Raw genomic sequence first — 16,789 nt, forward strand, 5'->3', positions numbered from 1 at the left:
CCTGGCAGACTTGGGACCCCAGGATAAAGGCAAGGGGATTTCACCCCTCTGCCCCTCCCTGCCTCCAACCAGGTGGCTCCAAGATGATGGGGCAAAGGGACCAGGGCAGGTGGGCCGCAAGCCGCAGTTTGTTGGTTGGGGGAGGCCGGCAGCAAGTCGTGGATTCTGATTTACATAAAATAACCGGGCTGCAGCCGGAACCTGAGCATATGTAGATGAAGCTCCCTGTCAGACCCTAGCGAGCGCAGGAGGGAGAAATGATTTCAACCTGTACTGCAGCGGTTACCATAGCAACCAATTATTCAGTGCTAAATTATAACTGTTTATAACACTGGTGAATGGGAAGGCTCCTATTTCATTCTTCCTTTTTCCCTCTCAATCTTGAAGGACCCCAAATGGAGAATGACCGACTCTCCGCACCCTTCCTTTTGAGTTTAAATGTCTCCTTTTTCAGGAGATGCGGTGTGTGTTCGGAGCATCGGGCCTAGAGGGAAGGGAGATGGAGGTGGGAGGCCTCCGCCAAGAAACATCTGTGGAGCTGGGAAGGAGGAAGGGCAGCGGGACTGTCCATTGGGATCCCCAGGGCCTGATCGCATGCTGTGCCTTCAGCAGGGTGGGGGCTCAGAGCAGAGACCCCTCCTGCCTGCCCCTGCCTCCTGGCACACATAGGCTGGGCATAACATTCAAGGCAGCTTTGCAGGTGGATTCCATGTGGGGACTCCACATCCACTAAGACTCTTCTGCTAGCTGATGGAGCATCCCCTGTAGTCACACCTAAGGCTGCTGTAGCCGAAAGGTCAGTGCCCAGGTCGAAGGCCAACTGTCATCTGGATCTTCATGCCTGCAGTGTGGTTTGATGGCCCTTAAACCTTAGGGCTGGGTTGGTTCGGGAGCTTAGTTAGGGAATTACTGGTCTGTGTCTGTGTCTCCTCCCCCGCATGTGGCTTGGTCTGTGAGCCTCTCTGTATGTTTTCAGATACTGAACTGCAAATCTATCTCTGGTTCTTGATCATTTCTTCCCTTCTTGCCACTGGATGATGCTTCGTCCCTCCAGGTCCCGCTGATGGGCCACTGCTCTGTTAGGTGTTTTCAGAACTATTTGGAGCTTTCTCTGCAAGGAGAGATTTTGGAAAAACACCACAAAAAGGAGGCCTAGTTCTAGAGTGTCAAAACAGCTGGATGCAGGGTTCTGCCCTGCACTGTTACCCTCAGCCAGCCCCTGGTAGGGGAGGAGGGCTCTGATGAGATCTGGTGCAGGTGGGAGGCCCAGCTGTGGGGGCTCCATGTGGTGGAGGCAGGGCAGAGGCTCAGGGCAGGGGAGGCAGGTGGGGACTTGGGAGTCAGACCCTTCTCTTCAACTGGACTCTCCCCAGTGCAGGCTGATGGAGGAGGGAGAGAAGCGCACCTGCTTCCAAGAAATGAGGGCTTTGCTGGCTTGCCTGAGCCCCAGTGGGTGACAGCAGGGCAGGGGCCACAGATGGGCAACAGACATGCCCGACGTCACCTGAGCCCATTCCGTGCCAAGGATCTGTGCCCTCCTGCCCTGCCACTTAACTCTGAGTGGACACTGGGTGAGCCCTTTGTCAGTGCCGGGCTCACGGCCTTCTGCCAGCCCTACTCTCCCAAGCTGGCGTGCGCTGCTGCTCCTGCCAGACAGTGGAGGCTGCTGGAGGTACCTTCCTCTCCTTATCCCTCCCTCCCTCCGGCTCTCTCTGGGCCGCCACTCCTGGTCTCCCCTGCAGGTCGTCAAGGGGCCTGCTTGCCATCAGATGCCGGGTCAGCACCCCACAGATGTTGCCACAGCAGCCCCTTCTTGTCCGGGTCCTGCTCCCTCTGTACCGTGTTGCCGCCTAGCTGCTGGCAGCCTCTGTGCAGTTAGCTTGAACGCAATTCCAACAGCAGAAATGTGGGGGTGACTCTGATGTGTCCCCTCCAGCTTGTCATCCTGGCTTTATCTTTGGCTTCCAAGCAGAGCTGGGGTCATCATGGGTCGTTTGGGCATGTTCTAGGCATCATCAGAATCACAGTGGCCTCTGGTGTCTATGCGTGGGCATGGTGGTGTCGGGGGAAAGGGTCATTCTCACTGCAGCCTGCTCTGGCTTGGCCGAGTCCCCTGCCCAGGACACGGCAAGGCGGCCCAGCCCTAGAGACCCGGGTGCATGTCCCATCGTGCACCCCGCCCCACCCCGGCTCAGAGCACTGCTTCTCTGTGCTTAGGTTTTTCCCGTGTCAGAGATGTTCAAGGCATTTTCTTTTCTTTTCTTTTTTTTTTTTTTTTGAGACAGTTTCACTCTTATTGCCCAGGCTGGAGTGCAGTGGCGCGACCTTGACTCACTGCAACCTCTGCCTCACAGGTTCAAGCGATTCTTCTGCCTCAGCCTCCTGAGTAGCTGGGATTACAGTCACGTGCCACCATGCCCGGCTAATTTTGTATTTTTTTTTAGTAGAGATGGGGTTTCTCCGTGTTGGTCAGGCTAGTCTTGAACTCCCAACGTCAGGTGATCCGCCCACCTCAGCCTCCCAAAGTGCTGGGATTTCAAGCGTGAGCCACCGCGCCCAGCCTCAAGGCATTTTCTTACAGTCTCCGTGTTTCCATCCTTTCTGGCATCCCCAGTTCACAGATGATGAAGCTGAGGTTAGCTTGCCACAGTGACTTGCCCGAGTCTCAGGCTTGCAGGGGGCAGAGCCTCCCTGGGGAGCCTGGGACTCACTGGCAGGCCATGCAGGATTAACCATGGGTCCCCCCACTTCATGCTCAGTGGGTTTGTGAGGTTTGTTCTCTGGCAGCTGAAGGCCCCCCAGGGCCCCTTCCTCTGTCCAGCCCCAGCCTCTGTCCGTGGTGCTGAAGTTCATGGCGGCTTCTCTCCCTTGTCCTTACCTCTGCTGGGGCGAGGGCTGCGGGAGAGCGTGTCTCTCAGATCTCCTGAAGGCTGGTCTCTTGAAGCTGGCCAAACTCTGACTCCTTCAAGGGGACATGGACATCACTGTCTGACCTCCACCTCCCCAAAGGACTGAGGCTGAGCCTGGGAGCTGTGGCTCCAGGGCCCAGCATCTCCTCCAGCCTTGAGAGTAGGCTCCCAGCCAGTGGCCGCGTCAGTATTCCCGGAAACACCCGGGTTCCGGAAAAGCAAAGAGCACAGAGGCCCTGCTAACTGGCAGCTGGCAGCGCCGCTAACTCTGGCGGCTTAATGGGCTAAGAGGTTTGGGAACAGGGAGGTTGGCGGGCAGGGGAGAGGGAGCGGGGCTTCCAGGAGAGTGGGGAAGTGCAGGCAGCGTGTTGGAGGGGGTGCTTCCCAGCTGGATCTTAGAGGAGGGGACCCTCACCTCCCCCTTCAGTGACCGTCTCCCTCTCCACTAACTGTTGGATGTGCCTGTTTGGAGCCACTCTCCTGGGAAAAGGCAGGTCATCCCCTTTTGACAGTGTGGCCTGAAAGGGCAGAGGTGGGCTGGGAGCCTCCCAAGACTATCCAGGGAGGCCCCCTGCCTTTGCTGCTCCCTCACTCTCTTTCCTTCTGCCACCCTTTCCTTTCCTTCTCCCTCCCTTCTTCTCTCCCTCCCTCCCTCTTTCCTCCATCCTCCCTCCCCGCCACTGCTGTTTCCTGAGCTCATTTTTTATCTCTCTGGTTCTCTCTTCGTCTCGTCCCTTGCCTCTCCCTGCTCACCCTGAAAACAGTTAATGGCAGTCCTGTGCATGGCAAGCCCTGCGCACGGCGGGGATCATGGCCCTGCTGCCTGGCCCCTCCCTGGGAAGTGGCTGTGGAGGGCTTCGCCAGTCGACTTGCGACTTGCATCTCTAAAGGCCACAAGTAAATCACTTTCTCCGAGGGGCAGCACCTCTCTCGTGGGGTGCTGTGGTTGTAAACGCCCTTATCTCCATATAAATGAGCCATTTTCTGCCTGTACAGACAGGAAACTAAATCAAGGAAGCTAGGCTTAAGAGCTGCCTAAATTACCTTGTCTCGTATGGAGAGGAAGAGGCCAGGCTGGGATGGAAGTGGGGGAAGGTGGGCTTGTGCCATCCGTAGTAGTGTCTGCAGAGTCCGCACATGGAGAAAACTGGGATGTGCACGCTGCATTAATTACAGGTTTCACCTGACGAACGCAGTTCCATGGGATGTGAACTTAAGCAGAGCGCTGCGGCGCTGGGGCCTGAGATGCAATGGCCCTTCTCCGGTTGGGGCCCTTCTCTGGCTGGGGCTCTTCCCTGGCTGGGGCTCTTTCTTCCCTGGCTGGGGCTCTTCTCTCGCTGGGGCCTTTCCCTGGCTGGGGCTCTTCCTGTGCACTTCGGTTTTTTTTTTTTTTTTTTTTTTTTGAGACGGAGTCTCGCTCTGTCGCCCAGGCTGGAGTGCAGTGGCCGGATCTCAGCTCACTGCAAGCTCTGCCTCCGGGGTTCATGCCATTCTCCTGCCTCAGCCTCCCAAGTAGCTGGGACTACAGGCGCCCGCCACCTCGCCCGGCTAGTTTTTTGTATTTTTTAGTAAAGACGGGGTTTCACCGTGTTAGCCAGATGGTCTTGATCTCCTGACCTTGTGATCCGCCCATCTTGGCCTCCCAAAGTGCTGGGATTACAGGCTTGAGCCACCACGCCCGGCCTTCTGCACTTGGCTTTTTAACTCTGGGACCACATCCTCCAACACCGGCTCCTGGGTCCATGCCCCGTCATGTAAAACTGGTTCAGCCTCCAAAGTCCGTAGAAGCCTGATGATGACTGAAGCAGAGCCTGAGTTCACCTGCAGGGCTGCCGGAGTAGGCCAAGCTGAGCTTGCCGATGGAGAAGCCTGCTCTCACCAGAGAGCTGCTCTCACCTTGCCTCATCTGCAGGCTCCACTGCTTCCTGTGGCGTAGACCCTGGAGACAAGACTTCACTTAGGCTGGCTTGGGGTTGCCCCTTTGGCTGGACTTTGGGGCTGAGCCGTGAGCAGTGGTCCCTGATGATGACCGATCCCCAGCGTGGGCCAGGAGGTAGCTTTCAGGGTCATCCTGCCACCCAGGACTCTGGATGTTTGTGAGGCCTCTGTTGCCCTCACTGTCCCCCTTCTTTTCCAGGGAAGCAATGATGAGCTATCAGAGAATGAAGAGGATCTGGAAGAGAAGTCGGAGAGTGAGGGTAGTGACTACTCCCCAAATAAAAAGAAGAAGAAGAAACTCAAGGACAAGAAGGAGAAAAAAGCCAAGCGAAAAAAGAAGGATGAGGATGAGGATGATAATGATGACGGATGTTTAAAGGTGACTATGGAGGCCTGGCTGGGGGGACAGAGCGACATCCCCGTTGGAGGGGCTGAGCCTCTTGCCTATATGGGTTTTTTTTTTGTTTTTTTTTTTTTTTGTGAGATGGAGTCTCGCTCTGTTGCCAGGCTGGAGTGCAGTGGCGCGACCTCTGCTTACTGCAACCTCTGCCTCCCAGATTCAAGTGATTCTCCTGCCTCAGCCTCCCGAGTAGCTGGGACTACAGGTGCATGCCACCATACCTGGCTAATTTTTGCATTTTTAGTAGAGATGGGATTTCACCATGTTGACCAGGATGGTTTCCATCTCTTGACCTCGTGATCCACCTGCCTCAGCCTCCCAAAGTGCTGGAATTACAGGCGTGAGCCACGGTGTCCAGCCTGTTTTTTGTTTTTTTAAGATGGAGTTTTGCTCTGTTGCCCAGACTGGAGTGCGGTGGCTCCTGCCTTAGCCTTCCAAGTAGCTGGTACTACAGGGACGCATCACCACGCCCAGCTAACTTTTGTATTTTTAGTAGAGATGGGGTTTAGCCATGTTGGCCAGGCTGGTCTTGAACTCCTGGCCTCAGGTGATCTGTCCGCTTCAGCCTCCCAAAGTGTTGGGATTACAGGCGTGAGCCACTGTGCCCGGCCTGTTCTCTGCCTTCTGACCTGAGAGCCTGAGTCCGAAGGGCCAGAGTGTCCTTTCCCAGCTGACCTGAAGATGGAGCCATGAGCATGTGTGCTCTCGTGCGTGCGTGTGTGCATGCACAGTAAGGATGGATGAAATTTAGGGCTCAGTGGTGGAGATCGTGCAGCATCTTGCTGATGTACTGTCTGCTCTGCCAACAGCTTGCCCGCACGAGTGAGCAGCTATTTCTGGGGAGAGTGATAGATAGTGTGAGCTCCAGTTTAGTGTCAGGAACCTCTTGCTTGGAGCAATTTGGGAAAATAAAACAACAAATGGATTCTTTGCCACAAGAAGTGCTGGACAGCTTTGTTTATGGTAGGAAGGGAACTTGTGTCCTGAAATCCTGCCCAAGCAGGCATTCCTGGAGTCTCCTAGTGCATGCGGGGCAGAGCAGTTACAGAGATGGGCCAGCTCTCCCCTGGGTCCAGCATCCCCAGGAACATGGGAAATGATGTGAAGTAAGCCAGGCCTTTATGGTCATGCTGAGGTGCTCTGAAGTCTCAGAGGCTGCACCCTGGGGCTCCTTGGGGAGGCGGAGAGGCCAGGGGTGAGGCTGGTGGACAGGCAGCGGGTGAGTGACAGTGCCATCCAGGAACACTGTGCTCCCTTTGTTCTTTTATGAGACACCGAGGCTGAGTTTGGGCTGGCCGCGGATTTAAAGATAAACGCTCTGTAAATATTAGTACAGTTGCTGTTGGGTGAGGCGGAAATCATGAATGTGAATAACTGAAGTTGGGAGGTGCCGGAGGAGGAGCAATTCTTCCTGGCGGTGTCCTGACACCGGGGGTGATTTCGGGAGTCAGTGGAGTGTTGTGAGTCACTGGAGACAGATCACTGCTGCAGGGCTGGCAGTTCTGAAAGCTTCACTTAAGGGAGTGATTCAGGGTCACCCCGTAACAGTATCATCCCCTCGCTCACCTGCTGCTCTGCTGTCCTGGGTGGGGGCCAAGGGGTCCGTGTGCCATCAGGAACAGCCGTGTGTGTCCATGGGGGCAGGTCAGCCACAGAGGGGGCCCCGTCTGGGGACTTCTCTGAGGTGTCACAGAACAAGAGGCAAGAATGGGCTCTGGAGGCCTCCCGCAACCTGGACAGGCAGACTGGTTCTCAGTGCTGGGAGATGCTCAGGGCAGCCTTCTTTTGCAGGAGCAGAAGCCCAGCTCTGGGGCCTAGGCAGTAGAGGGATGTGTGGAATCAGGGCCCTGAGAACTGAAAGGCAAGGGGCATCGGGGTTGTGGGACCCATTGGTGTTATCAGAGGCTGTTTCTTTGCATCATTCACCCTGCCTCTGCTGTGTCAGTGTTGGGCTTAGGCCAGACACGCTCGTGGCTGAGCACTCTTGTGGCTGAGAATGAGGGCAGCAGCTGCTCGGGGCTTCTTGGTCCCCTCCAGCAGGAGGGAGAGCAGGCCTCCAGTATCCAGGTGTGCAAGCAGGAGACCAGCATTCCCCTGATTGGACTGGCTTAAGACATGACTGGCCTGACCAGACTTTGGCCTAGGAGTGGTGTGTACTGATTGGCTTAATGTATCAGGTTGGGTAGGGGCAGCTCAGGGCTGCCTGGAAGAAGTGGGATGTTGGGGAAGGAGGAAGGCAGGTGGGTTGGGTGCTAACAGTTACTAACACATTTTGACACACCCTGTTCCAAGCACCTGCACTAACTCATTCTGTTCTGCAAGGCAGTGTACCATTATCTTCATTTTACAGATGGGGAAACTGAGGCAGGAACGTTAAGTAACTTGTCCACCTCTCACCACTGGTGTGTGGTAGAGCCAGGATCAGAAGCAGCCCATGCCCACAGCCAGCACCTCCGTTTCTGAGCCCTGCCAGCCCGGGCTGCCTGTTGATCTGGTCACCTGACCCCGGGCTAGCTCTCTTGTGAACACATTGTGCCCCTGGGATGTTGCCCCACCCCAGGCCTCAGCAGTAGTTGGACCCTCTCAGGGCTCTGTCCCCAGCTGGCCCATTGTCCCATGCCCCTGCCTCAGCAGTGTCCTGTCCTTTACAGGGGCTGACGTGGCTATACCTGGCACCTTGGGGAGGCCTCATGTCTTTTTTTTTTTTTTTGAGACAGAATCTCGATCTGCCACCCAGGCTGGAGTGCAGTGGCGCCATCTCAGCTGACTGCAACCTCCGCCTCCTGAGTTCAAGTGATTCTCCTGCCTCAGGCTCCTGAATAGCTGGGATTACACCAACACACCCAGATAATTTTTGTATTTCAGTAGAGACGGGGTATGCCCCTGCCTCAGCGGTGTCCTGTCCTTTACAGGGGCTGACGTGGCTATACATGGCACCCTGGGGAGGCCTCATGTCTTTTTTTTTTTTTTGAGACAGAATCTCGCTCTGCCACCCAGGCTGGAGTGCAGTGGCGCCATCTCAGCTGACTGCAACCTCCGCCTCCTGAGTTCAAGTGATTCTCCTGCCTCAGGCTCCTGAATAGCTGGGATTACACCAACACACCCAGATAATTTTTGTATTTCAGTAGAGAAGGGGTTTCAGCATGTTGGCCAGGCTGATCTCGAACTCCTGACCTCAAATGATCTGTCTGCCTTGGCCTCCTAAAGTGTTGAGATTACGGGTGTGAGCCATCACCCCTGGCCTGGAGGCGTCATGTCTTTCTAAAGTGACTTAGGAAGCCCTGTAGCCCTACATCCTTATCAGGGACGTCTTCCTGTCTTAGGGCACCGTGCTCTCCTGCTGTCCAAATCCCCAGAATGCAGTCCCCCAGAGGGCGAGTTCTGTTGTCATGCCCTGGCATCCCGAGGCCGGTTGGGCAGCCCTATCTCAGGATGGAGGCCTGGTCTCAGGCGTCCAGTCTCTTTTCCCACACCTGGCTGATTTCCCTTTCTGGAGGTTCTGGGCACACACATGGCCTCTCCCCAAACCCTGACATCGAACACTTTGCCTGCACTCCCACGGGCTGGCATCTGAGACACGGCACAGATTGGGAGCTGCGGGGCTGCGGGGCTGCAGGGCTTGAGTGTTTCCCAGGGTGGGTGAGAATGGTCCAGTTACGTTGCAGACATGACCCCACCTCTCTCCCCTGTGCCGAAGCCTCCTAGGCAGGGACCCTGGGGATGGGGGTACAGGTTAGAAGGCCCCTCAACAACTCTACCTCTGGCCTGGGTCTCTGTAGGAGCCCAAGTCTTCGGGGCAGCTCATGGCTGAGTGGGGCCTGGATGACGTGGACTACCTGTTCTCGGAGGAGGACTACCACACGCTGACCAACTACAAGGCCTTCAGCCAGTTCCTCAGGTGGGCCGGGCACCAGGGCTGTTCTCAAGGTCGGCGCATCCTCTGGTGGTACCAAGTCGGGAGGGAGGTGGAGGAATGAAGCCCAGGTGTCTGTGGTAGGGGTGGGCTTTGTCAGGTCGACTCAGCAACCTGAGGGAGCTGGAGGGAGGGGGCAGGACCCCTTCATGTTCACAGACCTCGAGGCCTTCCCTTGTGGGCCCTGCCCCTGGGCCCTTGAGTCTTTTCCCATTGGGGAAGGTGGTTCCAGTCTTTCCTGGGGGGTCGTTCACCACCATGGCCTCTCAGCTCTGGTAGAGGTGGGACAGAGACCCAGAGGCCAACTGTAGCCCCTCTGTGGCCCCCCAAGTCTTGCAGGGCCTGAAAACCCGATGAGAAAATAACCAACTGTGTGGACAGGAAGCGGGGGTGTTTTGGGGGCGGGCTGTGGGTGTGGACAGGAAGCGGGGGTGTTTTGGGGGCGGGCTACGGGTGTGGACAGGCAGCGGGGTGTTTTGGGGGGCGGGCTGTGGGTGTGGACAGGCAGCGGGGGTGTTTTGGGGGCGGGCTGTGGGTGTGGGTGTGGACAGGAAGTGGGGGTGTTTTGGGGGCGGGCTGTGGGTGTGGACAGGAAGCGGGGGTGTTTTGGGGGTGGGCTGTGGGTGTGGACAGGAAGCGGGGGTGTTTTGAGGGCGGGCTGTGGGTGTGGACAGGAAGCGGGGGTGTTTTGAGGGCGGGCTGTGGGTGTGGACAGGAAGCGGGGGTGTTTTGAGGGCGGGCTGTGGGTGTGGACAGGAAGCGGGGGTGTTTTGGGGGCGGGCTGTGGGTGTGGACAGGAAGCGGGGGTGTTTTGAGGGCGGGCTGTGGGTGTGGACAGGAAGCGGGGGTGTTTTGAGGGCGGGCTGTGGGTGTGGACAGGAAGCGGGGGTGTTTTGGGGGCGGGCTGTGGGTGTGGACAGGAAGCGGGGGTGTTTTGGGGGCGGGCTGTGGGTGTGGACAGGAAGCGGGGGTGTTTTGGGGGCGGGCTGTGGGTGTGGACAGGAAGCGGGGGTGTTTTGGGGGCGGGCTGTGGGTGTGGACAGGAAGCGGGGGTGTTTTGGGGGCGGGCTGTGGGTGTGGACAGGAAGCGGGGGTGTTTTGGGGGCGGGCTGTGGGTGTGGACAGGAAGGGGAGGTGTTTTGGGGGCGGGCTGTGGGTGTGGACAGGAAGCGGGGGTGTTTTGGGGGCGGGCTGTGGGTGTGGACAGGAAGCGGGGGTGTTTTGGGGGTGGACTGTGGGTGTGGACAGGAAGCGGGGGTGTTTTGGGGGCGGGCTGTGGGTGTGGACAGGAAGCGGGGGTGTTTTGAGGGCGGGCTGTGGGTGTGGACAGGAAGCGGGGGTGTTTTGGGGGTGGGCTGTGGGTGTGGACAGGAAGTGGGGGTGTTTTGGGGGCGGGCTGTGGGTGTGGACAGGAAGCGGAGGTGTTTTGGGGGCAGGCTGTAGGTGTGGACAGGAAGCGGGGGTGTTTTGGGGGCGGGCTGTGGTCAGCGGGTTTCCCGCATAGTTTCTCTAATCAGGAACCTGGGGTTGCTGCCATAGATTGCATGCGTGGCAGAGGGGTGGGCCCTGCCGGGGCTAGGGTGGGCCTCTCATCTCACCTGGCCCTGCCCTCACTCTCCTGCCTCTCCCCCAACAGGCCACTCATTGCCAAGAAGAACCCGAAGATTCCCATGTCCAAAATGATGACCGTCCTGGGTGCCAAGTGGCGAGAGTTCAGCGCCAACAACCCCTTCAAGGGCAGCTCGGCGGCAGCAGCGGCGGCGGCAGTGGCTGCGGCTGTAGAGACAGTCACCATCTCCCCTCCGCTAGCCGTCAGCCCCCCGCAGGTGCCCCAGCCTGTGCTTATCCGCAAAGCCAAGACCAAGGAGGGCAAAGGTAAGGCTGGGGGTGAGTGGGCACCTAGTCCCGCTAGGAAGAGATCTCCCTCAGACCCTACAGGAGAAGCCACAGGGCAGACGCGGGCGGGGGGGGCAACTGGCGTGCTCCTTATCGATGGCCCTATGCCTGTGTGACCTTGGATTGCTCGGTCCTTTCTCAGCAGTGAGGCAGCATCCCTCGCCTCTTTTGTGCCTGACTACCTTTTGGGGCTGGTGGAGAAGCAGAGGTGATGATGTGGGCTGAGGTTTGAGAGGTTTGAGCCTGGCCAGCCAGGACGTGCCCCTGACGTGGGCCTGGAGGGAGGGCAAGAACAGAGGTACGCAGAGTGGAGCCACTCCAGCCCCGGTTTCTGGGAGTTGGCAGGCTCTTGGGTTTCAGCCTGTGCTGTTCCTGGGGAGGAGGAGGAGGCCCCAGTTGAGCCCGTCTCTCCCTCTTGTCTGCACACCCACTGTGTGCAGGGTTGTTCCAGGCCCTTGGCCAGCGTGGAGCATGGAGGCCCTGCCTCCCCAGCTTTAGGATCCGGGAAGCAGGCAGGAGTTGGAGGGACTGGGCATGGCCAGGTCTGGCTTCCCAGGAAGGCTGTTCTGGGACAGGCCTGGAAGGAGGTCGAGATCCAAATTCTGCCTCAGTGGCTGGGTGTCTGGGTGGGGAGGATGGGGGCAGCAGAGGCCCCCTGTGACTTGAAGGCCTTGGGGAGGGAGGTTTCTGGGTGGGGGTTTCTGGCCTCTTGGAGGTTGGGGACATTGATCTCCGCAGGGCTGTCAGTTACCTGCATCTCAGCTTTCCTGGGTGCCCTGATTTTTTTTTTTTTTTTGACAGACTCTCACTCTGTCCTCCAGGCCGGAGTACAGTGGCTCGATCTCTGCTCACTGCAACCTCCGCCTTCTGGGTTCAAGCAATTTTCCTGCCTCAGCCTCCTGAGTAGCTAGGATTACAGGAGTGAGTGCACCACCACACCTGGCTAATTTTTTGTATTTTTAGTAGAGACGGGGTTTCGCCGTGTTGGCCAGGCTGGTCTCGGAACTCCTGACCTCAGGTGATCCGCCCACCTCAGCCTCCCAGAGTGCTGGGCTTGCAGGCATGAGCCACCGTGTCTAGCTGATTTGGGTTTTGATGGAAGGGGCTGAGGGGGCTCTGGGGACCCCTTCTTTCAGCCCCAAGGAGCTTTAGTTTCTGGGGTGCTGTGTCTGACACCACCGTGCCAAGTCTCTGAAGGGAGCCTGGCGGGCGAAGTGACAAGGGTCAGAGTCTGTTCCCTGTCCTGCTCTGTCTGGGCCATCAGGATCTCGGGAGGGGCTCCCGGCCCGCCCCTGTAGGCCCAGGCTGCCTTGTTTTCTCGTTTCCTCTCGGGCTCCAGCTGCTGAGCTATTGATTCCATGAGCTGCCTATTCAGAGCTTGGAAAATTGAAATAGATTTTCCATGGCGCCATGGAGGGTACAGCTGGGCTCCTAGCTCCATGTCCCTGTATGTGGTGTGGCCAGAGGAGGGCCTGGGGAGAGGCTGCCTCTGTGGGGTGTGCATCCCTGCCTCCAGGCCCCCCTTCCTTCCCGGGTCATTACTCCCCGGGTAGCTAATTGCCCTGTGGCCAGCTCCATAAAAACAGCCTCAACCCTGCTGGCCTTTGCTGGGGTTGACTGGCAGAGGTGGGGCGGTCTTGGGTGGGACCAACATTACCTGGCTAGCAGGTGGGAAAAGGCCTTTTGGCCCCAGGACATCCTTTGGGGGCTCAGGCATGGACCACAGGTGCGTGGCTGTGCCTTCAGTGGCCCTGCTGGCTGTGGGGGATGGCTGGTGCCTCCTTTCAGTGGTTGAGGACAGTATAGGGGCTCCTCCCAAGAGAGCCACATTTCTGTGGGTCATGGACAAGGGGCAGCAGGGTGGTCAGAGCAGCCTCCGGTCAGAGCCGTCGTCTGGTTTTGCCTCATTTGCTGTGTGATTTTTTTTTTTTTTTTGAGACGGAGTCTCGCTGTGTCGCCCAGGGTGGAGTGCAGTGGCCGTATCTCAGCTCACTGCAAGCTCTGCCTCCCGGGTTTTTACGCCATTCTCCTGCCTCAGCCTCCCGAGTAGCCGGGACTACAGGCGCCCACCACCTCGCCCGGCTAGTTTTTTGTATTTTTTAGTAGAGACGGGGTTTCACCATGTTAGCCAGGATGGTCTCGAACTCCTGACCTCGTGATCCGCCCGTCTCGGCCTCCCAAAGTGCTGGGATTACAGGCTTGAGCCACTGCGCCCGGCCTTGCTGTGTGATTTTAAGCAAGGGTTTCACCTCTCCAAGCTTCAGGTGTCTCGTCTGAAAAGGGGTGATGGTAGAAATGACCCTTTCCTTATTGTGTAACCGAGAGCTCAGTGAGATGATGGTAGGAAGCAGGCCATCAGTGGTGGCAGTGGTTGGCTATCATTACCGCTGTGTTTCAGGGCCTGGAGTGAGGAAGAAGATCAAAGGCTCCAAAGATGGGAAGAAAAAGGGCAAAGGGAAAAAGATGGCCGGGCTCAAGTTCCGCTTTGGAGGGATCAGCAACAAGAGGAAGAAAGGCTCCTCGGTAAGTATGTGCGTGTGTGCACTTGTGTGTGCGTTTGCAGCGTATGTGTCTGCATGTGAGCACACAGGGGCCAGGCGAGGGCCTTCAGTTCATTACAAACTAGCTGGGGCAGGTTGCACCCCTCCCCTACTCTCCTTCCAGTCTACGTGCAGATGTGCTGGACCTCAGTTTCTCCATTTGTGTGATGAGGGGTTTAGACTGAATCCTTCCAAGGACCCTTCTGACTTGGACTCTGGGCAGGGAGTACTCCCCTGGCTCACCCTCCTGAGCTGGGAGCTCAGTCATGGCTCCTGCTGTCTACAACTGTAGCTCCATTTGGGCAGCAGCTGGAGGAATCTGTCCTGGTGGGGCCTGGCCGCCCAGCGCCCAGGTCTGCTCTCGGGGGAGTAGTTGGATGGGGCTGGACCCTAGAGAAGTGGCATGTGGGCAGGATCAGACTGGCTGGAGTCCCAGTTACCTCCTCCTGTCCTCAGGGCCAGCTCTGGGCCCAGGCTCAGACGCTAAGCCCAGGTCTTACTCAACCTTGGGGCCCCCCTTTCTCTGTGAGTGTGAGGGGCATTCACCCTCGTCACCCCCATAGGTAGCTGCCTCCCTCACCTCACCCCCACCCTGCAGTGGGGTGGAGTTGGAAGCTGTTTCCCTGCCCTTTGGCAGAAGCCAGTGTCAGGTCTGGAGGGGAGCATGGAGAGAAGGTATGGCCCACCCTGGAGCTGATGGTCTAGTTCAGCTTAGCAGATATTTGTTGAGCACCTACTGTGTGCCAGGCCCTCTGCTCAGCCATGGCGGGCCATAGTCCTGTAGCACTTGTCACCTGGCAGGCATGTTCGCTGGTGGAGAGTCCGTGATATACCAGTCAGATGGGACAGGCCAGACCTGGCACACAGGCAGTCACAATAGGTCCAGTAAAGGAGAGATCTGGGAAGAGTCCTTGGAGGAGTTGTCCCTAGGGCTGCCCCTTGAAGGATGTTTAGGAGTTTGGCAGGATGGAGGGCAGGGCCTGGAGAGCTGTTCAGAGGTGGAAATTGTGGGAAGTGTCTGAGGCTGGAGAGCAGGGCTCTGGGTGGGTGGTGGGACATCGGGCTGGACAGGTAGGCTGTAATGTGAGGTTTTCAGCTGTGTGGGGGGCTGAGGCGAATCGCAGAGAGTACTGTGTCTCCAGAGCCTCTACTGTGCTTTGTCCCACCCCACACTGCCCAGGCCAGCGAAGCCTTCTGGGTGAGGCCCTGGGATCACAGGACCTTGTCTTCCCCTGTAGAGTGAAGAAGATGAGAGGGAGGAGTCGGACTTCGACAGCGCCAGCATCCACAGTGCCTCCGTGCGCTCCGAGTGCTCTGCAGCCCTGGGCAAGAAGAGCAAGAGGAGGCGCAAGAAGAAGAGGAGTATGACTCCCCTTCTGGAGAGTTCTTGGCCTGCTGGGTGGATGTAGGGGGGCACTAGTAGGACTCCCCATGTGGTGGGTTCTCGGCCTGCGGGGTGGATGTGTGGGGCATGGAACCTCCCCGCGGGAAGCAGGGGAAGGGCATCCTCATGTCTTGGCCAGGTGGGGCCCCTGTGTTTCACACACGGCCCTGGTCTCTACTGTCTGGGGAGGGGCATCCTGTCCCAGTGAGGAAAGAACATGGAACCTATGGTGGGAGCCTCCCCAGGGCATTTGCATTAGCAGTGTGGTGACCGAAGAGGGAAGTGCTTCATCTCATCGCCATCATCTATTCAGTCACCCCCCACCCACTTAACACCCATCTGTCCCCTCACCTCCCTTCCCATCCCTCCCTCTCCCTCTTTCCCTCAGTTCCTTCTTTTTATCCATCCATCCCTCATCCATCCAGCCATTCATCCATCATCCATCATCCATCCGTCAGTTATCCATCCACCATGCATCCATCCATCTATTCATTCATTCTTTTGTCCATCCATCCACCCATCCATCATCCCATCACCCATCCATCCACTTGCCCATCCATCCATCCATCCATCCATCCATCCATCCATCCATTCGTCCGTCCTTTTGTCCATCCATCCAGCCATCCATCTGTCTGTTCATCCATCCATCCCATCCATCCATCTATCCATCCATCCATTTGTCCATCCATCCATCATCCATCCATTTGTCCATTCATCCATCATCCATCCATCCATCATCCATCCATCCATTTGTCCATCCATTATCCATTCATTTGTTCATCTATTATCCATTCATTTGTTCACCCACCATCCATCCATCCATCTACCCATCTGTCCATCCATCATTCATTTGTCTACCCATCCATCCATTTGTTCATTCATCCATCCATCCATTCTTTTGCCCACCCATCCATTTGTCCATCCATCCATCCATTTGTCCATCATCCATCCATTCATGCATCCATCATCCTTCCATTTGTCCATCCATTATCCATCCATTTGTCCATCCATGCATCCATCTGTCCATCCATTTGTCCATCCATCCATCATCCATCCATTTGTCCATGCATTCATCCATCTATTTGTTTATCCATACATCCATGCATTCTTTTGTCCATTCATCCGTCTATACATCCATCCACTTGTCCATCCATCCATCCATCCATCCATCCATTTGTCCATCCGTCATTCATCTGTTTGCCCATCCATCCACTCATTTGCCCATCCATCCATTCATCTGTCCATCCATTTGTCCATCCATCCATCCATTATCCGTCCTCCTATCCATTTGTCCATCCATCCATCATCTATCCATTTGTCCATCCATTATCCATCCATTTGTTCATCCATCCATCCATCTGTCCGTTCATCATCCATCCATCCATTTGTCCATTCATCATCCATCCATTTGTCTATTCATCATTCATCATCCATGCATCCATTTGTCCGTTCATCATCCATCTCTCCATCCGTCTATCCATTTGTCCATCCATCCATCTGTTCATCTATGAGTCCATCCATCCATTTGTCCATTCATCATCCATCGCTCCATCCATCCATTTGTTCATCTATCAGTCCATCCAGCCATCCATCCATCCATCTTGTTCATCTATCGTCCATCCATCCATTTGTCCATCCATCCATTTGTCCATTCATCCATCTATCCATTCATCTTTCTACCCATCCACCCACTCTCTTACCCTTCCTTCCTTCCTTCTTTCCTTTTATCCATCTTCTATCTCCTCACCCTTTTACAACCTCAACCGTCAGTCCACTCATCCACCCACCTATCCACCCACCATCTATTAT

At 56.6% G+C, this 16,789-nt stretch overlaps 1 protein-coding gene across 3 annotated transcripts in view; it reads left to right on the top strand.

The window, feature by feature from the left end:
* CHD5 (chromodomain helicase DNA binding protein 5) overlaps positions 1–16,789 on the top strand; it is an 81,159-nt gene that overhangs the window by 15,812 nt on the left and 48,558 nt on the right. For all 3 annotated transcript variants that reach the window (XM_045387953.2, XM_045387962.2, XM_065530599.2), the window contains exons 3-7: positions 5,047–5,226; positions 9,027–9,145; positions 10,797–11,035; positions 13,455–13,579; positions 14,835–14,958. In XM_045387953.2, coding sequence (XP_045243888.1) covers positions 5,047–5,226; positions 9,027–9,145; positions 10,797–11,035; positions 13,455–13,579; positions 14,835–14,958 — 787 coding nt within the window. The remainder of the gene's footprint in view (positions 1–5,046; positions 5,227–9,026; positions 9,146–10,796; positions 11,036–13,454; positions 13,580–14,834; positions 14,959–16,789) is intronic.

Source organism: Macaca fascicularis, chromosome 1 (genome assembly GCF_037993035.2).
Source record: "Macaca fascicularis isolate 582-1 chromosome 1, T2T-MFA8v1.1".
In the NCBI taxonomy this organism is placed as follows: Eukaryota; Metazoa; Chordata; class Mammalia; order Primates; family Cercopithecidae; genus Macaca; species Macaca fascicularis.